The sequence below is a fragment of the Macaca mulatta genome, chromosome X (genome assembly GCF_049350105.2).
Source record: "Macaca mulatta isolate MMU2019108-1 chromosome X, T2T-MMU8v2.0, whole genome shotgun sequence".
NCBI classification, from domain to species: Eukaryota; Metazoa; Chordata; class Mammalia; order Primates; family Cercopithecidae; genus Macaca; species Macaca mulatta.
This window is the reverse complement of record NC_133426.1, coordinates 40525717-40547166: the sequence shown is the minus strand read 5'-3', so window position 1 is coordinate 40547166 and position 21450 is coordinate 40525717. Positions and strand designations below refer to the sequence as shown.

Genomic DNA, 21450 nt, shown 5'->3' with positions numbered 1-21450 from the left:
GTGGAGAGACAGGGCTCTGTTCAAAATTTTGGCCTTTATTGTATGGGTAAATAGGAAGCCATTGTTGGATTTTAGTCTGGGTTAAATTTATACAACTGAAAGTGACAAGAGTGGTGGATGGGCAGATTTCACAGAGAAAGGAGCAGGGCGTTCTCTTGAACCTGTTGATTTTGCAAGTCCCCAGAGATTCCTAAGTCAAGATGTCCAGTAGGCAGTTGGCTGTATGAGCCTGTAGTTCATCAGAGATGGTTGAGCCACAGATGAAGACTTGGAAGTTGTTGTTGTCATGTCTAGGGTCATTGAAGCCCAAGTGGGTAGTTGAGTCCACCCCTAGGAATACCAGTGGTCAGTAGGGAAGTAGCAGCTAGGGAGGAAGTAGGCAAAACAGGAGAAACAGGATTGTAGAACCCCAGGGGAGTGTGTTTCTAGGATAGGAGTTGACGTTGTTTTTATACAGTAGGAAGGGAAAAATATTTTGAAATACTTATAGTAGTAGACAAGCATATATAGTGCTTACTGTGTGCCAAGCCCTAGTCTAAGCACTTTACCCATTTAATCCTCACAGCAAACCTGTGGTGTGGGTCCTATTATTATTGCCGTTTTATGGAGGAAAACTGAGACATGGAGAAGTTAGGTCGCTTGTCCAGATCATACAGCTAAATAAGTAAACATAAACACTTAAAGGTTGGTCAAGTTGATCAACATACTGACTGAAAGTAAGGCAGTGCTTTAGGTATTACAGAACACAAAAATATGAAATTATCTCACATAGTACAGTTCCCCTCGCCTTATCGCTCTCCGAGGTTTTAGTTGCCTGAGATCAACTGAGGACCAAAAATGGGCAAGTATAGTACAATAAGATATTTAGAGACAGAGAGGTACCATATTCACATAACTTTTCTGATAATATACTGCTAAGAGTGGTCTATTTTACTGTTGTTAATTTTTTACTGTACTTAATTTGTTAATTAAACTTTATCATATATGTGTGTAGGATAAAAACAGGTTTCAATACTATCTGAGGTTTCAGGCATCCACTGGGGGTCTTGGAACATATCCCCTGTGGATAAGGCGGGGACTGCTATAGTAGAGAATTTGAAACATGCTGATATTAAAGGTAATTATGATAATGTAGCAAGTGTTTAAATGTTGCATTTATTCATAGTTTTGGTAGCCATAGTTCACCCTTTCATAATCCTAAATTAAAACTAGTCCTGTGGCTTTAAATAAGTTAACGTTTGCCTGTTTTTTATATCTCCAATCTCAGTCTCTCCGTAAGTCTAGTATTGTATTTTCTTTTTTCTTTCTTTTTTTTTTGGAGACAGAGTCTTGCTCTGTCATCCAGGCTAGAGTACAATGGAGCAATCTCATCTTGCTGCAACCTCCGCCTTCTAGGTTCGAGTAATTCTCCCGCCTCACCCTCCTGAGTAGCTGGGATTACAGGCACGCGCCACTGTGCCTGGCTAATGATTGTATTTTTAGTAGAGACGGGGTTTCGCCATGTTGACCAGGATGGTCTCAAACTCCTGACCTGAGGTGATCTGCCCGCTTCGCCCTCCCAGAGTGCTGGGATTACAGGCGTGAGCCACCACACCCGGCCCGTATTGTATTTTCTAACTGTCTATTCGGCATAATTTCCACGTAATGTCTGGTAGATACCTGAAACTCAGCATGGCTGAAACTAAACTCCGGATCTCTTCACTGCCCCAGTGCTCCTCTTCCCACAGACACCCCAGCTCAGTAAATGGCAGGCCCTTCCTTCCTGCTACTTGGGCTGAAGCTCTTCGAGTCATGCTGGACGTCTCTTTCATACCCATGTTCAGTCATTTACCAAATACTGTCAGCTTGATTTTCAGAATTTAACCAGAATCCAACCACTTTTCACTACCATAGTCTGTCACCTTTATCCAAGCCACTAGTCCTCTCTCACCTGAATTATTGCAGTCATTTCTAACTGGTTTTCCTGTCCCTACCCCTACCCTTGCTCTATAGTCTGTCCCACAGCAGCTAGAGTGATCCTTCTGGGACAGAAGTTCGTCCATGATTTCCGCTCCAAACTCTGCATTGGATTCCCACTCATTCAGGGTAAACCCTAAGTCCTTAGAGTGGCCCATAAGTCCCCATGTGATCTGGGACCCACCCCTCTTCCTCCAGCCTCTCTGGTGTCCTCTCTTCCCACTGCCCACCTCGTTCACTCTGTTCTTGCCACACTGGCTTCCTCCCTGTTATTTATAACTGCTTCCACCTTTGGGGCATTTGCACTAGCTCTCTGTTTGGCTGGAATATCTCATCCCCTGGGTATCCTCATGCCTAATCCTTTCTTCACGTGTCAGCTCACGTGCCCCTTTCCTTAGGTCTTTTCTGATTGCTATATATAAGGAACAATACCCACCTCCTTCACTACACGATATTGTCCCCTTACCCTGTTGTATTTTTTTCCATAGCACTTACCTGACAGATACTTGTCTTTCTCATTCTATTAGAATATAAGCTTTGTTAGGGCAGGAATTTTTGTCTCTTTCGTTAACTGCTGCATCCCCAATGCCTAAAACAGTGCTTGGCATGAAGTTGGCATTCAGGCCTTCTTGTTGAATGAATAACTGAATAAAAAGTACACCGGATTTTTAATCAGTCAATATAAGAGCTAGAATTTGGGCCCATGGAATTGAACACTCTCTTTCGATAATGAAATCTTGCCAGTTTTTCTCTGTGTTATATATATGGGAGCTATACTACTCGTTTCTTAGTTTGTAGAGAGATTTTTAACTTGGGGTCCTTGGACAGGACATAAAATGTGTCCTGCAAGATTATCTATAATTATTTTCCTTTATTAGGAAGTCTGCACGCTGCCAGCTCCCCAAGTGGGGCTTTGAGAGCCCCATCACCAGCGTCATTTGTTCCAACTCCTCCCCCATCCTCGCATGGAATCTCAATAGGACCAGGGGCCAGTTTTGCTAGTCCACATGGTGAGTCCATACATGGAAATCGATACAGCGTAAGAGCTTGATGTGAAAATAATTTTTGTTGAGTAAATTTTTTCATTGCAAAATTAATACTTGTTTATTGAGGAAGTAGCAAAAATATTGCTCAAGCAAAAAGAATCAAATTTATCTAATTCCACCACACAGAGGTAATGACCAGTGAGTTTGTCTCTGCCTTGGACTCTCCCTTGCTGTTGCTCTGCCTTGCCCTTCCTGTCACATGCCCTGCTTGCCTGCCCTCTCACGTTTCTGTTATTCTCGCTTGCTCTCTACCCAGCTGCTTGTCTCCCCCTTCAAATACCTGCCCTTGCCCCCCTACAGTGGGTACCCTAACATAGGAATTGTTTTGAGACTTGAATTTTTTAACTTTTTAACTAAAAAATTTTATTTTGAATTGATTCAACTAGATAAAAATTAGAACCAGAAGTCAGTGAAATGTTTCCTTTTTATTCCACCAACCACCAGTTCCTCTTCCCAGAAACATGTAGATATTCTTGCAGAGCTGTTTCATGCATACACAAGCAAATACATGCAAGTGTTCTTTCCCCTCTCCTTTACACACAACACAGCATACTTTACAGTGTTCAGTGCCTTTTTTCACTTAATATATCATGAGTATGATACCATAGAACATAAACAGGTTCCTCAGTTTTTAAGTTGTATAGCACCTGGGATTTTAGTTTTTACTATTAATATTTGTGGGAACATTTCTGTCACATCATCATACCATATGGCGTAATAATATCCCCTTGTCAGGGTGTACCATGACTTAACTGCTCTCCTATTGTTATATGTTTAGAATGTTGCCATTTTTTTCACAATTAAAAGTGGTGCCATCTGTGCTCATATCCATGATTGTTTCCTTAAGTTCCAAAAATGGAATTGTTGTATCAAGGGTTTTGAGAAATTCTAAAGCTTTCGAAACATATTGCTAACTGCTCATCTGAAAGGCTGTACCAGTTTCCCATACCATCATACAAGAATGTCTGTTATCCTGCATCATTGCCAGCAGGGAGTATTACATATTTTAAAGACCTTGGCCATTTTGATAGGTGAAAAATGGTATCTTATTGTTTAATGTGTTTCTTTTTTTCCTTTTTTTTTTTTTTTTTTGAGACAGGGTCTCTCTCTGTTACCCAGGCTGGACTGCAGTGGTGCAATCTCAGCACACTGCAACCTCGGCTTCTCAAGTTCAAGTGATCCTCCTGCCTCAATCCCCTCCCCAGCAAAGTAGCTTGGACTACAGATGTGCACCACCACGCCTGGCTAGTTTTTGTGGGTTTTTTTTTTTGTAGAGATGGGGTTTTGCCGTGTTGCCCAGGCTGGTCTCGAACTCCTGGACTCAAGCAATCCACCCACCTCAGCCTTCCAAAGTGCTGGGATTACAAGTGTGAGCCACCATGCCTGGCCGGTCTTTGGTGTTTCTTATTTTATACCTCCCAGTTATATATGCTTTACCTATGTTCTTGTGTTTTTTCTTACCCATTTTTAAGACTTAAGTAAAGACCATTTAGTCTCTGACATATACATGGTAAAAGTATTTTTTCAGTTTGTCATTTGGTTATAGAGGGATATAAAAAATATGTTGAAGGTATCTGGAGGATGAAATTTATTTTTTATTTTTGAATATTTTCTTGGATACCAATGGAGGATGAAATTTAAATATCAGATTGTTCAGGAAGTCACTGCTTTCAAAACTTGAGTCTTGGTTCATTTCTTAGTCAACGTAGCCTAAATAAAGAATATGGAAAATTTCCTTCTCCTGATTTGTCGAAGTTGGTTTAAAAATATATTTCTGCCTTTAAAGGAACTCTGAGATTGTTTGCTTAATATTTTCATGCATATAGTAGCATACATTGTTACATATTACACACATTGAAGCTTGTGTGAAGGTAAATTTTATCCTCTATCTTTATATTTTTCTAATTTTTGTATCATGTTAAAAAGTACCTTACACAAAATAGAGATTCAGTCATGACATGTTAACACACATCAAGCTTCAGTGAAACATCTTATTGGAAGAAAAAATAAAATTATTACTATGTAAAGATTTGAATGCTGTCAAGTAATTTTCAGTTATTAAAATATAGGTTTTGAGAATCATTTGTTTACCTTTTTTATAGGGACTCTTGACCCTAGTTCCCCATACACTATGGTGTCACCAAGTGGACGAGCAGGGAACTGGCCAGGATCTCCTCAAGTGTCCGGCCCCTCACCAGCAGCACGCATGCCTGGAATGTCACCAGCCAACCCCTCACTACATTCTCCGGTTCCAGATGCTTCTCATTCCCCTCGAGCTGGAACAAGTGAGTATCATCAACATTTTTATGTTCTTTTTTAGTATAACTCAAAGTGACGTATTTTGTTGCATCCTCACATTTGAAAGTCATGATCTACTTTTTGAGAGAGGATACTTAAAGGATATTACATAGGATCCTGATGAAGAGATGCATAAGGGGAGTGGAGTTTCCATGTCCTCTGTGGGCCTCCACATGTTTGGCTATCTGGAAGTTCTCCAAACTCTGTCCTTTTGGGTTTTTATGGAAGTTTCATCACGTAGGCATTATTGATTAAATCACTGGCCACTGGTGATCAACTTTGGGGATGGGGCTGAAACTACCAACCTTCTAATCGTGCCTTGTTTTTCCTATGATCAGCCCCCTTCCTGAAGCTACCCAGGGGCTGCCAGCCATCAGCCATCTCATTAGCATACAAAAGGACACTTAACCACTTTGAAGATTCAAAAAATTTTAGGATTTGTATGCCAGGAGCTAGGACAAAGACCAAAAATATATTTCACAATATCACACATATTAACACAGAAGAGAATTATATACATTTATTGGTTAGCTTTTGCTACATAACAATAACATTTAGTGGCTTAAAACAATATATGATTGTTATATATTGGTTCACAGTTCTGCAGGTTGGCAGTTTAGGCTGAGCACAGCTGAGTGATTCTTTCAGGCTCTGCTGGGCAGCTCACTTATGTGTCTGTAGTCAGCTGCTGGGTTTGTTTGGGACTAGCTGATCTAAGATGGCCTCAGATGGCAAGGTTTCGCTCTGCTTTGTGTGGTTTCGCACTTGATCTGAGGCTTGTTCACATGGTGGCTCAACAGGATTTTAAGGCAGGGAGTAGAAGCTGAGGCCTACAACTAGCCCAGTGTCACTTCCACCACATTCTGTTGGTCAGAAGCAAGTCACTAGGCCAGCCAGGTTTCAGGTGGAGAAATAGAGTTCACCCCTTAAAGGAGTTGCTGCAAAGTCATATTGCAAGGGGCCTGGACACAAGAAGGAGAAAAATAGTGGCCATTTTTGCTAACAGGTTGTTAATATACGATTGTTACACCACAAGGAGTAACTGCAACAGTACAGAATGATTTAGAACATCAAAGATGTGTGATGAAGGCAAAACAGGAAGCAGTGAGATAGTATGTATTTGTAAATGACATAACATGTTTTCCTTCCCAAAAGGTTCTCAAACAATGCCAACAAACATGCCTCCTCCTCGTAAACTACCTCAGCGCTCTTGGGCGGCATCCATACCTACCATCCTCACTCACAGTGCCTTGAACATTTTACTGCTGCCCTCTCCAACGCCAGGCCTTGTGCCTGGTCTGGCAGGTAGTTACCTTTGTTCTCCACTTGAGAGATTCCTTGGATCAGTCATCATGAGACGACATCTTCAAAGAATTATTCAACAAGAAACGGTATGGGTACCTAGTGACCTTCTAAGTGGTGATTGTTAAGGGTAAAATGCTCAGTTGTCCTGCAGGATAGGATCTGAACTAACGTGACATTCCTTCACCTTCCCTCCTTTAACAAGCTCGTTAGAATTATGCTTTTCACCCTAAACTGGCATTAAAAATGGACTCCATTATTTTCTTTTCCATTCTTACGTTAACATAGTTCTGCATTATACAATTTGCTGTGCTGTGGCTTCTATGTTATGTGGCTAACATGAACCTGGAGATAGGTCTCTGCAGCACACAGGACCAGTGCGCACAGGATCTGGCCTTGCAGAGAATAGCATACCAGTAATTATTTGCTTTCTGGAGTGCCCATGCAGGCAGACTGATTTTTTGAATCTGAGTCTTTATGGAAATAAAATAATTGGCTGGATGTGGTGGCTTAGACCTATAATCCCAGCACTTTGGAATGCTGAGGCAGGAGGATCACTGAGCCCAAGAGTTCCAGACCACCCTAGGCAATATAGCAAGACCCTCTCTCTACAAAAAATTAAAAAAATTATCAGGCATGCACCTGTAGTCCTAGCTACTTGGGAGGTGTAGGCAGGAGGATTGCTTGAGACCAGGAGTTCCAGGTTACACTGAGCTGTGATCATGCTGCTGCACTCTATCCTGGGTGATCAAGTAAGACCCTGTCTCTAAAAAAATAAAAATAGAAAAAAAAATTTAAAGAAAATTATTTATGGTTACAAGGACAAAAGCTTCTTTTAAAATACATGAACAGGACAGGCACGGTGGCTCATGCCTGTAATCCCAACACTTTGAGAGGCTGAGGTGGACAGATCTCTTGAGGTCAGGAGTTCAAGACCAGCCTGGGCAACATGATGAAACCCCGTCTCTTCTAAAACATACAAAAATTAGCCAGGCGTGGGGGTGTGCACCTGTAATCCCAGCTATATGGGAGGCTGAGGCAGAATTGCTTGAACCCGGGAGGCGGAGGTTGCAGTGAGCCGAGATCGCGCCAGTGCACTCTAGCCTGGGCAATAGAGCGAGACTCTGTCTCATAAATAAATAAATAGATAAACAATTGAATTTTTAAAAACTCTTGTAGAAAAAAGACTTCTAAAAAAAAAAAAGAAAGAAAGAAGACTTCTAACTTATCCTATGGTGATAAAGCCTTAGGAGATAATTTATAATTGAGAGCACCAGTTCTAGAGTCAGGCTGCCTGGGTTTGTAGCCAGCCATACTACCTGCTAATGTGTGTTTGGGCAAATTACTTCAGATAATAGTATTTACCTAACTGATAACAGTTGTGGGGATTTGAGATATTTCATGTAAAGCCCTTAATATAATGTCTTGGCATTTTCATTATTTATAATTACTGTTATTATTGGTAGATGCATGTATTAATGAGGTAGTCAAAATGGTGAATGTTTAGGCTGGGCACCGTGGCTCATGCCTGTAATCCCAGCACTTTGGGAGACCGAGGCAAGCAGATCACTTGAGGTCAGGAGTTTGAGACCAGCCTGGCCAACATGGCGACACCCCACCTCTACTGAAAATACAAGACCAGGCACGGTGACTCATGCCTGTAATCCCAGCACTTAGGGAGGCCAAGGCAGGCGGATTACTTGAGCCCAGGAGTTCGAGACCAGCCTGGCCAACATGGTGAAACCCCATCTCTACTAGAAATACAAAAATTAGCCGGGTGTGGTGGCACACGCCTGTAATCCCAGCTACTTGGGTGGCTGAGTCATGAGAATCATTTGAACCTGGGAGGCAGAGGTTGCAGTAAGCTGAGATCATGCCACTGCACTCCAGCCTGAGCAGACAGAGAGAGACTCTCTCTCAAAACAAACAAACAAAAACAAAAATTATCTGGGTGTGGTGGCACATGCCTGTAATTCCTGCTACTTGGGAGACTGAGGCAGGAGAATCGCTTGAACCTGGGAGGCAGAGGTTGCAGTGAGCCGAGATCGTGACACTGCACTCCAGCCTGGGCAACAGAGCCAGACTCCATCTCAAAAAATAAAAAAAGAATTAAAAATGATGAATGTTTAAAATATTCACTCCATGCTTAGTGTGAAGCCATTTTGCAACCTTCATACTAAGAGTTGGTACGGAAACGTTTTTGAATAAATTAGCATTCAAAAGAAAAAAGAGAAAAATAATAAAATAAACTAAAATCAGCACTCAAAATGGTTATCATCAGACCTGGGATCTAGCCTCAGCTATGCCACTTACTATCTATGTAAGCTTTCAGCTCTTTGACCTCATTTTGCTCAGCTGCATAATCAACATACTCTGCCAAAACAGGGGTCAGTAAACTATGGCCCCTGGTTGCTATGTCCTTCTCACCACCTGTTTTTGTAAATAAAGTTTTATTGGAACACAGCCACACCTGTTCATTTATGTATTGTCTATAGCTGCTTTCAGCTGTGATGACAACATTGTATAGTTGTGACAGAGACCATATAGTGCAACTTTTTCTATATAACACTTTACAGAAAAAGTTTGTCAACCCCTGGGCTAAAATAAGAGCCTAATCCAGATCTAACCTTTTGTAATTGTACTCTGTATTCTTTTTTTCTAATGTGCCACTTTAAAAAAAAATATATATATATATATAGTGGAAAATGTTCAGCATATACAGAAGTAGAATAGTATAATGAACTTCTGTACTCTCATCACCCACCTCCAACAGTTAACTAATATCAGTATTGTTTCATCTAGAACTCCTCCCCTCAGATTTTCACAGCAAATCTCAGACATAATTTCTTCCATAAAAATTTTTGCATGTGTCTCTAAAAGGTATGGACTCTTAAAAAAAAGTGCACCATTCTCTACCTAAAAAAAAAATTTCTTTATCACCACATATCTAGTTAATATCCAGATTTCCCAGGTTGTCTCATTTTTTACACTTCGAATCAGAACTCAAATAAGTTTTTCTAAGTCCCGTTCAAAGTTTTGGTTCCCCCCTCTAGTTCTCCTTCTTCATCCTTATACAATTTGGAATCATTGAATATTTTTTTGATCCCTATGTTTTCTGTCACATTGGTCAGTCCTCTGGATCAAGCTACTGAATGTATTCAGGCTCAAGTTTTTTGATGTTGTTTTGCAAGAATACTTCATAGGTAGAATTATGTTCTTCCATCAAAAGGCACATAATGTCTGATTGCATTTCTTTTTGCAATGTTGACAGCAGTTGATGCTGAATGCTGTAGGTGCCTTCGTTTTGGAATAGGTATCAACTTAGTGGTTTTGCTTTTGGAACAGTTCTCTCAGTAACATCTTCATTTTCTCTTTGATTTACATGTTAATTTGATGTGTCCTTATTTTGCAGCTGCAGCTGATAAATTCCAATGAACCCGGAGTGATCATGTTTAAGACTGATGCACTGAAATGCAGAGTTGCCCTTAGTCCCAAAACCAACCAAACGCTTCAGCTAAAAGTGACACCTGAAAATGCAGGACAGTGGAAACCTGATGAACTTCAAGTTTTAGAGAAATTCTTTGAAACAAGAGTATGTGTTTAATAATGCATAATTTGAATATAATTAATGAAACAGAAGCATTAATGTAGAATGAAGAATAACTTGCTTTATTTATCCCTGTAGGTTGCAGGACCACCATTTAAAGCTAATACGTTAATAGCCTTCACCAAGCTATTAGGAGCTCCTACACACATCCTGAGGGATTGTGTGCACATTATGAAGCTGGAGCTGGTAAGTTACAGAGATATACATTTCCAGCAAGGTTTGTTTGAGGAGGTTAGACTTGGTGGGAGCAGTGTTTATTGGTTTTCACCCATCTATATAGTTTCTTCTATTTTTCTCTTAAATTCTTAAATATTTTTAACTTAAATTTTATTTATCTTTGAATAGGTAACACAATTCTGTTTTATCTTTTGAATTTAAAACAAGATAATATAGTGAGAAATTTCCCATCAGTTCCTGTCTAGCTATCCCTGTCCCCTCCATCCCTGTCCAACTGTCTTCTGGCCAACCAGTTACCATGACTTGCCTCTCCTTCCAGAGATGGTCCATTCATAAAAGCAAATAGCATTGCTCTCATAAACTTTTGATTGATTGAGACAGGGTCTCATTCCGATGCCCAGGCTGGAGTGCAGTGATGCGATCTCGGCTCACTGCAGCCTCAACCTCTGGGGCTCAGGTGATTCTCCCACCTCAGCCTCCTGAATAGCTAGGACTACAGATGCACGCCACCATGCCTGGCTTTTGTTGTTGTTGTTGTTTTTGTAGAGACGGGGTTTCACCATGTTGCTCAGGCTGGTCTTAGACTTCAGGTCTCAAGTGATCCACCCACCTTGGCCTCCCAAAGTGCTGGGATTACAGGTGTAAGCCACCGTGCGTGGCCTTCTTGTAAATATTTTAAATGAAATGATATTTACACATCCTGTTTTGTACTTTTTTCCATTTTTATTATGAGCTAGTTTATGTATAAATTTATAACATGTAATTTTAAAAAATCTGACTCCTCATCTTTGTTGGTCCTAGACTTTATGTCCTGAATAGCTGTTAAAACTGAAGTGTAGGCCGGACGCGGTGGCTCACACCTATAATCCTAGCACTTTGAGGGGCTGAGGCAGGCAGATTGCCTGAGCTCAGGAGCTCGAGACCAGCCTGGGCAATGTGAAACCCTGTCTCTACTAAAAATACAAAAAAATTAGCTAGGCATGGTGGCATGGCCTGTAGTCCCAGCTACTCGGGAGGCTGAGGCAGAAAAATCGCTTGAATCTGGGAGGCGGAGGTTGCAGTGAGCTGAGATCTCGCCACTGCACTCCAGCTTGGGTGATGGAGTGAGACTGTCTCAAAAAAAAAAAAAAAAAAAAGGCCGGGCACGGTGGTTTACGCCTGTAATCCTAGCACTTTGGGAGGCCAGGGCGGGCTGATTGCCTGAGCTCAGGAGTTCCAGACCAGCTTGGGCAACATGGTGAAACCTCGTCTCTACTAAAAATGCAAAAAAATTAGCCAGGCATGGTGGCACATGCCTGTAGTCCCAGCTACTTGGGAGGCTGAGGCGAGAGAATCGCTTGAACCCAGGAGGCAGAGGTTGCAGTGAGCCGAGATCATGCCACTGCACTCCAACCAGGATGACCAAGTGAGACTCCGTCTCCAAAAAAATCAATCAATCAGTCAATCTGAAGTGCAAAGTAAGAGACAGCAGGATGCTCCATGGGCAGCAGCTGCCTTCAGAGCACGGAATATCTGTTCTTGGTTTGTTGTTGGCCCTTTGGGGATTTCCCTTAGTTTCTGCATAGCTCAGTCTGCATTCGTGTTAGTTTTCTAGGGCTGCCACAACAAATTACCACAAGCTGAGTGGCTTAAAACAATAGGAATTTATTATCTCACAGTTCTGGAGGCCATAAATCCTAAATCAAGGGGTCAGCAGGGCCATGCTCTCTGAAGACTCTAGGGTTGAATCTATTCCATGCGTTTCTCTTAGCTTCAGGTGGTTCCAGCAGTCTTTGGTATTCCTTAGCTATAGACTCATCACTGCAACCTCTGCCTCTGTCATCACATGGTGTTCTCTCTGTGTGTGTCTCTGCCTGTGTCTCTTCTGTTCTTATAAAGGACAACAGTCATATTGAATTAAGGACCATTCTAATGACCTCATCTTAATTTGATTACATCTACAAAGAGACCTGGTTTTCAGATAAGATCATATTCATGGGTGCTGGGGGGTTAGGAATTCGTGTCTTTTTCAGGTGTGCAATTCAATGCATAACAGCATTTAAAAACATGCCTTTTGGCTGGGTGTGGTGGCTCATGTCTGTAATCCCAGCACTTTGGGAGGCCAAGGTGGGTGGATCATCTGAGGTCGGGAGTTCGAGACCAGCCTGGCCAACATGGTGAAACTCCATCTCTACTAAAAATACAAAGAATTAGCCAGGCGTGGTGATGGGCACCTGTAATCCCAGCTACTCAGGAGGCTGAGGCAGGAGAATCGCTTGAACCCAGAAGGTAGAGGCTGCAGTGAGTCGAGATCACACCATTGCACTCCAGCCCGGGTGACAGAGCAAGACTCTGTCTCAAAAAATAAAAAATAAAAAGATGCCTTTCCACCCTCAATATTTTTAGTGTTTGTGGTGGATGTGATGATGTCCAGGATATCAAACCTGGCGTATTGCTTGAAATGGAGGAGGATCTTGCTTTATTCACTGAACAAATCTTGGAGATCTTTCCATATCAGTATATAAAGGATGTCTTTGTTTTGTGTTGTTTAACAAAGCTTAGTATTTCATTAGGTGAATGTATTAAAATTTCTAAGTACTCCCAACTTGTTGGCCATTTTGGTTTCTTCTGATATTTTGCTGTTACAAACAGTGCCACAATAAAGAGCCTTTTTATGGATGTGCCAGTATACCTGTAGAATTGCTGGGTCGAAGGATATATATAATTGTAAGTTTGGTAGATTTTGCCAAATTGTTCTCCACAGAGGTTATGCCAGTTTATATTCCCACCACCAATGAGAGTACTGGCTTTTTCCCACATCCTTGTCAACAGTTTTATCAGTCTTTAGACTTTGGGTCTTTCTGATTTGTAGATTTTTAGGTCTTTTGATTTGTAGGAATTGGGTATGTACATTAGCGAAGTTAGCCCCTTGGGATATTCATTGTAAATATTTTTTCCTCGTTTTTCATTTGTGTTTTGACTTGACTTTTGGTAGGTTTAGCTATGCAAAATTTTCTTTTAAATAGTATAAATGTATCAATATTGGTTTTTAAGTTTTCCTGATTTTGTATCAGTTAGATTCTTCTCACTCTCAGATTTTGAAATTATCCTCCCAAAGTTTTTTTTCTAATACCATTTGGATTCATTTTTTTAATTATTTAAATTTTTAAATCTATTTTTATTTATTTATTTTGAGACAGGGTCTCACTTTGTTTTGGTGTCAAATGTGAGGAGGTATGGATCCAACTTTTTCAGATGCTAATTTATCATATAATCAATCTTCTCTGTATGGGGAGATTTTGAATTCTTTCCTGTGAAAGTATGTAGTTATATAGATGGAATCAAGATGGCAGCTGATATATTTTTTCAATCTTACAGTGGTCTTTTCATTTTAATGTTTCTAGTGTTGATTTGAGTAACTTCAGTTACCTCACTGGTTTTTTAGTTAGCGTTTTACTATACATATTGGGGCAATAGTATTCTTTTGCTAATAGTCTCAACATTTGGCTTCTGATCTAATAGGCTGTAGGAAACATTATTTATGTCAAAAAGAAATCCATTTGAATTTTTAAAGGAGTAAATATTTATGTGGCTAAAAAAGCACCAATGGATATAATTTAAAAGTCTTTCACACAGTTTGACTAGTTTGTTTAGGGTAAGAGTTGGAAACAGGACTGGGAAGTCTAGATTGGCACAGTTAAGAAGGGCCTCGAATGCTAGGTGTTGGTCCTCAGTTGTGGGTGGTAGGGGGACAGCATATGTCACTAAATGTCACTGAGCATTTGTGAGCTTGAGTAGAACCATGTTGTAGGACCTATGTCTGATGGTGGTATAAGGATGGACTGGAAGACGCAGCCACTGGAAAGAGCTGTTAGGGGAGCACAGGAGAAGTAATAAAGCCCTGCACATGGTGGCCTCAATGAATATAGATAGGAGGGAACAGATGTCAGAGACACTGCAGAAGCTGAATCCATAGGCCTTAGGAATTAACGAAGTGGGAGGGAAGGAAGGGGGAAATCTTACATAAATCCACACTTGACTTTTCTGTTAGCAACTTCATGTATATATTTGTTTTGAAAAAGTGTAGATTATCAACTTTATGTTCTGTTAATAATTGGGTATGAAACAAAATTCTAACCTCTCAGACTTTCGTAGTAGAATATGATTTTAAATGTTTATATGCCTTTATCTTGATTTTTTTCCCCCTCAAAACAGTTCCCTGACCAGGCAACACAGCTGAAATGGAATGTTCAGTTTTGCCTAACGATCCCTCCCAGCGCACCACCAATTGCACCTCCTGGGACACCTGCTGTGGTGCTGAAATCCAAAATGCTATTTTTTGTAAGTACCACCCAGCATCTGTGCATGTACAGAGCTTCTGAGGAGAAAGCCACGTGATAATAGAGCAACTTTTGGATAACTGCATAAATTATCTTTTGTTGCCAAATAGAGCCCAAGATTCCTTAATTGTCAGCATAGATGTCATGACATCCTGGTTCCTTTAGTAATAAACAGAAATTTATTGAACCAGGTAATTGTGTAGCACAGTTGCATCTTAACCATAATATTCAGTTGTTTGTCACTTTTCTTGTCATGTGTAACTTTCTTTTGCTTGCTTATCTTAATCTGAAAGTATAGTAAATGATAGTACCTTTGATACATTTAGACAGATGTTTTATGATGTTTTTATTCTCTTTGTGTGTGTTGTGTGTATACAGCTTCAACTAACTCAGAAAACATCGGTCCCTCCCCAAGAACCTGTTAGTATTATAGTTCCAATCATTTATGACATGGCTTCAGGTACAACCCAGCAGGCAGACATTCCCAGACAGCAGAACTCTTCTGTTGCTGCTCCCATGATGGTCAGCAACATTCTGAAGAGGTTTGCAGAGATGAATCCACCACGACAAGGTACATGACCAGTAGAAAATATTTTATTGCATAGATGTTATAAAAGTGCTTTTGAGAGACACCCCTTTCTCCTCTTCTCTTCTCCCTCCTTACCTACTCTACCACCCAGTCATAGCAGTAGAGGTCTGGTTGCTGTGGCCCTCTTAATGTCTGCCTGTCGCTTTCTTCCTTTCTCACTGGTTCTTCATTTTTGTCCATTTCTCTGCTGCCTGGACTTTTTGATAGTGATTTACTTACTATTGGGACTGACCCAGTTGCTAATGCCAGAAGCTTGTATTTATAGCACACATTGCCACAAAGACCTAGGTTAGGATGATAGAACTTTCCATGGCTGTGAATTCCTGCCCTACCATCAATACCTGCCACTCTGTACATCACAAAGTTGAAATGCATGTTGGTTTCTCATATTTCATGGTTCAATCATGAATAGAAGAATATTATTAAAAGTTCTGTATCTTCTAAATGTTTTGTGAAGAATAAAATCTGATACAAATGGCATTACTGCTTTTTTGGGCTTCTTATATAAGTGTCAGGTGGGTGCAAGTGAAGCTTTTCACCATGTGCACAATGAAGCTCTCAAACTGAACATTTCCGAGGAAACCAGAATGTTTCTAGAAAGATAAACAAGGTCCCTGCAATACTGGAGTAGCCTTCACTTAACACGTAACTCCTGGCAGTGCTAAATTTGGGGTTGCGAAATACAAAGCTCAGCCAAGAGAACTTTTCTTCCATTTTGCTCATTTCTAATATTAAGGAAATTTAAATTTAAAATTTGCTTATTTGTAATATTAAGGAAGTTCTCTGTATCTCTCTGTTTAGAATAGTTAAATAACAATTATGTTTTTAAATGAGGGAAAGTTGTTCTCTGAAACATTTTTAGGTACTACAGTGTCCAAAGTTTTCTAGAACTAGGAATCAGGAAAGAAATGATATACTTAACTATTTGTTTCCCCACATTGGATATGCAGGCGAGTTCTCACTTTAGTGTATAAGGAATACACTGGGCAGTAGAGAAGGGTGTGCTTCTTTTGTTGTAATACTTCTTCTACTTCTTCAAATTTTCTGCTTTCATCCTTTGACTTCTCTCTTCTTTCAGCTAAAAATAGGTCCTCAAGAATCAAAGTTTAAAGCTATCAGAATTCTCAAAGTAACAGTCCAGTAGAACCTTGATAATAAACACCATTCCTTCACAAGAAGATGGCTATCATTATCTTATGTGTTTTTATGTATTATGTCTTGTGGAATTTAAAATTAAAAGGAAAATGTTTTGATCCAATTGGGATCAAGCAAGTTTTCCTGCCTATCAATAATGAAAATGTGTTTTTTAAAAAACAATATCACTTCTCCTTTTAAGAAATTGTTGAGATATTTTGGAAGTGTTTTCCTTTTTTATCCCCCTTGGACTGGGCAGACCTTTGGATTTCCTTTTCTTTCTGTACCTTCTCATGTGCACAGGATCACTGCACATCCTGCCCTTTGCTGAAAGGCGATGGTTCACATGAGGTCTTCAGTTCTCCCACTTTCAGCCACTGTATATAGTGTTAGACCATGCTCTAGAGGAAGGGATCCAGCTTTTGGTTTATAATATTTAAATACTTGTAATATTTACAAGAAGCAGAGTATTTGGTTTCTTGGAGCAAAGGGGAAGTTGAGGGGATGAATTGCCAGCACCCTCCCCACCCACAAATCTTGTTTTTGGATTGTTGGTGCACCATACTTCAGTCTCCCACCCCACCTCCCACACCCATCACTTCTCTTCTGATGAAGTGCTTTTAAGAAAAATCATTTTTGTATATAATTGATTTTAATGTTGAACTCTGGAAGTTGACCATTTCCTTGAATTTTGGGAGAAAACTCCAATAGATGTCAGAGACTTGCACTGTCCAGTATAACTGCCACTAGCCAGCATGTGGCTACTTAAATTTAATTAAAATTAAATAAAACTTTAAATTCAGTTCCTCAGTCACAATAGCTATATTGCAAGTGCTTAGTAGTCATAGCACACTTATACAACATTTCCATCATCACAAAAAGTTCTATTGGACAGCGCTGTCATAAAAATTTTTTATCTGGCCTTTAATGCAATGTTTGAAAGATACCACCAAAGTTGTAACTAATGCATAAATATAAACTAGATGTTTTTATGATATCCAAAATGCCCATAAGCACTCAGTAGCCTTAAAGCCCAACTTCAAAGGCTTATCTAATGCTACACTGTTTCTAAACAGAAACTCTAGCCATATCTTCCTAAATTCAGACCTAACTGGGACTTGCTCGAAGTTTCCTCCTGAGAAAAAAAATCCAAACAAATATAATCTGATACTTCACAGCTTTAATCCCCAATAATCTGGGCAGTTAAAATTGTCTTTTATTTTGATCTTTAAAGTTCTTACTAATTTTAGATTTAATTACCCCTTCCCCCACCGGTGTGTTAACATCATCTTACCTGTATTGCGAATAGCTAATGACCATTTTTCTCTGTTGCAGGTGAATGCACAATATTTGCAGCTGTTCGTGATTTAATGGCTAATCTTACACTGCCCCCTGGTGGGCGTCCATAGACACTATTGTTTTTAAACCAGGAAGGCTGACAGATGAGACAACAAAAAAAATCTGAATTCAGCCTTCAGTTTAAAAAAGGAAAAGGACTTTTTTTAAACACTTTAAGAGCTAAATATTCTAAACTGGCAAAAATTTTCAGGGTGCACTTCTTTCATCAAAATGATCATCAATCTTTTGTATAATGAACTTGTATAGTGTGTTTAAATGGGACACATTTCAAAGGAAATAAATCAGTGTCCGTTTGCCAGTAATAAATTTAATATTCTGTTTTATACTATAAAGTTATGAAAATGCCAAACTTGTTTATTTAATTGTTTTCTTATGTTTTGGGTGTAATAGTCCTTTTTTGGTTTTTGTTTTGTTTTTTAAGGCAGGTCTGTCATTTTTGAATACTGTAAAACTGTGATAAACTTTATATTGAAGCTGTATTTTAATATGACCGCTTTGAATCCTTACATGAAATGTTCTGGGAGTTGTTATAAACACACCCCAAGGAAGCAATATTTAATAAAACTAGGTCAAAAACAAAACAAAACAGTGACACTCACTTGTGTGTATATAAACTCTAAGAGACATCTTAGGCCCTCCTTCATCTTTAACCTGGTGGATGGAGCCAGTTACTAATTTATAATAATACATGTCTGAAATTTGACCGAAAACATCATCTTTATGTCAAGGTTAATATATTTTCTTCAGACATTCCTAACTTGACTAGTGGTTAACATTTAGCACCTCAGTTGTCTTTCAATATATAGGATTTGGGTGAAAAATAAGGAACTTAGTCTTTGAGAAGGGACAGTACGTGGTTCATATTGATCAAGGATCCCAAATAATGCAATCATTCTCATTTGTTGAGGATGTGGGAACTTTTCTATCAGGAAAATTTAGTTTACAGAATACTTCTGCATACAACATTAATTAGGAAACAAAGAACTTTAATGCTGTACCCCTGCATGAAGTTTCTGTGAGCTTTCTTTATCTTGCTTAACTTATCTTCCTTGCCTTCCCCACCAAAATTGGGATTGTTCTAAACAATTTCAATTTAATTCATTGTCAACAAAACGATAGAATGTTTTGCTTGGAAGAAACCTGGTCCATTCCCCTCATTTTGAAGAATCCCAAATCCTGGGCCTGTCCAGGGTCAAATGGAGTTTTTGGTGTTGATACATCTCTGCAGGGTTTCTTTTTGGAGCACTGTGCTGTCTTTCCTAGTCAGTCAGGGACTTTTTTCAGCTTCAAAGAACATGATCTGATGCAAAGGTCTTCTACCGACTTCATGGTATTTAGGAAAAATTTTTAAATGATAATACCATGCCGAGTTATCTGGTCACTGTAAGACTGGTTCTCCATTAAAATGTAGATGCTTTGTCTAATTCTACTTTAAGATGATTTAATTGAGCTTCTATAACTATCAACTACCAAATTCTAGTTTGAAGTGTCTCACTGCACCTATATTATATCTGTTCTCAACTTTGCTTGATTCTCCACTCATTTTCAATCAGAGTTGAGGCCTTCTTTGCCTTTCTTCTTTGTCTTATTTCTGCCTTCATCTCCCACTTCTCACCCAACTCTGCCACTGTTCAGGAGCAGTTGACTAAACTTTTATCCTTCCTTTAACTTAACCTTTTTATCCTTCTGTTTTTAGTTCTTACAGTGGTAATCACATCAGTTTGGCAATCTAAGATGTCTTTATCAAGGGTCAGCCCTTTTCTATTTGGAGCTGAATCTTTTCTTTCATGTAGAAATCTACATGTATATACAAGAAATGTATTTTTATCTGCAGGATAATATTGTTTCAAATAATTTTATTAAGAGTTAACTTTTTAGGTATTTTCCCTTTTAATGTGGTTTTGAAATGTTAATTGCATTTTTACACATGATGCATTCAGTGGACGCTCTTTTTTCCTAATTATAACTCATCTCTGAATGCATTGTGCCAATCAAAAGATAGGATTCAGTGAACAGAATTTGCTTTTGATGCTTATTAAGAGTAAACCCATGAATTTGAATTTTTATATTATGCTTGGTACTTGGAATTGATATATACCTTATTAAAGCTTGAAAACATTTAGCATTTGAATAGTAAGTTTCATCACAAATCATGTCTTTTGCCTCTTTTGTTACCCAGGTTCAATCAAAGGGACTGGATGCCCAAGTGATTTTCTCTAATAATCGGGTTGGGACTTAACTTTAAGGTGTTTTCAATGTGATTTTAGTATTTTCCAGTAATAAATAAAATTTATACAAAGTTTCAGAGAACTACCAACTCTCTCTAGTTAATTTTGATGAAGATGTTTTCGTTAATAGTCTGGTTTAGTATTAATTTAACCTTGAAATAAGAAATTGGTCCTGATTTGCCATCTTCATTTTTCCATCTGCTGAAATGCCACTTCAGAATGTATAAAAGTACTTTCGGAATTAGAAGAAAAGTGAGAGCTTCAACAGAACATGTCAAGTTGTTAATAACAGGAGCTGAACCTTATGTTTGAAAATTAACTGAGTGAGTTAAGTGCAAGCATAAACTGAAATATATATGACTTTGAATTTAAGAGCCACTAATAACTGTGTTCTAATTAACACAGTAATCTGTTCAGCCAAAGGATACTAACAGCCATTCTTTCGGCTGTGGTTAATTTGATAACTTGAAGAAGTTATAACTTTGCTACCCTGGATTCTGATCCAATTTCAATATAAAAAGTTGTTCCTTTCATAGTTTATTTCCCCCCAAAAGAAATGTCTGTTACATTTTACCTTAATATTTATTTATCATCCAAGTGTTCTTGATATAAAATCAGTATACAGAAAATTTTAAGAGAACTTACATTCAAGGGACATAGAGGGAAAATGTTAATGTATATTTCATTGTTTCTTGTGGAATTTTTTTTTTTCATTTGGTTTGAGAATGGACACTGTGTCTAAGGATGTGATTTAAATTTACTTAGGATGGATTTAGCATTGAGGTTATTAAGACAAAGTTAGCAGAGGCCAACCAGCACTGTGCTGCACAACTCCAGGAACTCCATGATATGCTCACAATTTTCTGTAAGTTGCCTCCACTTCCAAGTGACCAGTGATTTGTTAAAATACCTTGCCCAAGAATATAACTGATTGGTGAAAGGGCATATTTAGGTCAATATAAAATAATAGCAAGTATTTATTGAGAGCTTACTATGTGCTAGGCATTTTCTTAATATTTCAATGTGTGTTTAATCCTCACAACAACCCAGTGTGGTAGGTTATTGATATCCTCCTCTTAAAAATGACTAAATGGAGGCCGAGAGAAATGTAATTTGCCTGAGATCAAATTAAGGTTGCTTAAGATCGAACTGCTAAGAAGGGGCAGTTTGAGTCTGAGCTAGTGCTTCTAAACACTGGGCATTTTTGCTGTGAACCACAGTCAGGGGAAGGTTTAATGTTTTGGACTCTTTCCTCAGAGGCTTTTAACTACACACAATTTTGACATGTTTTCCAAGCTCAGAAAGCTCACTAAAAACAACTAAAACTGACTTGACTTGTCACTTGGAGTTGACAATCCCAATGCCTTCTGACCTTTGTGGCACTTCTTTGGGAACTTAAATCAGACTTCCATGTGCAAGGAGCACTAATTATCAT

At 39.1% G+C, this 21450-nt stretch overlaps 1 protein-coding gene across 4 annotated transcripts in view; it reads left to right on the top strand.

Moving 5' to 3' along the window:
- Window positions 1-19937, top strand: part of MED14 (mediator complex subunit 14) — an 85946-nt gene extending 66009 nt beyond the window's left edge. For 3 of the 4 annotated variants that reach the window (XM_015127216.3, XM_015127215.2, XM_001085867.4), the window contains exons 24-31: window positions 2835-2966; window positions 5105-5287; window positions 6456-6691; window positions 10015-10194; window positions 10288-10395; window positions 14581-14706; window positions 15084-15276; window positions 17764-19937. In XM_015127216.3, the coding sequence (XP_014982702.2) occupies window positions 2835-2966; window positions 5105-5287; window positions 6456-6691; window positions 10015-10194; window positions 10288-10395; window positions 14581-14706; window positions 15084-15276; window positions 17764-17837 (1232 nt within the window). In that variant the 3' untranslated portion in view covers window positions 17838-19937. The remainder of the gene's footprint in view (window positions 1-2834; window positions 2967-5104; window positions 5288-6455; window positions 6692-10014; window positions 10195-10287; window positions 10396-14580; window positions 14707-15083; window positions 15277-17763) is intronic. The other variant, XM_015127214.2, reaches the window with a different exon arrangement.
- The last annotated feature ends 1513 nt before the right edge of the window (window positions 19938-21450 follow it).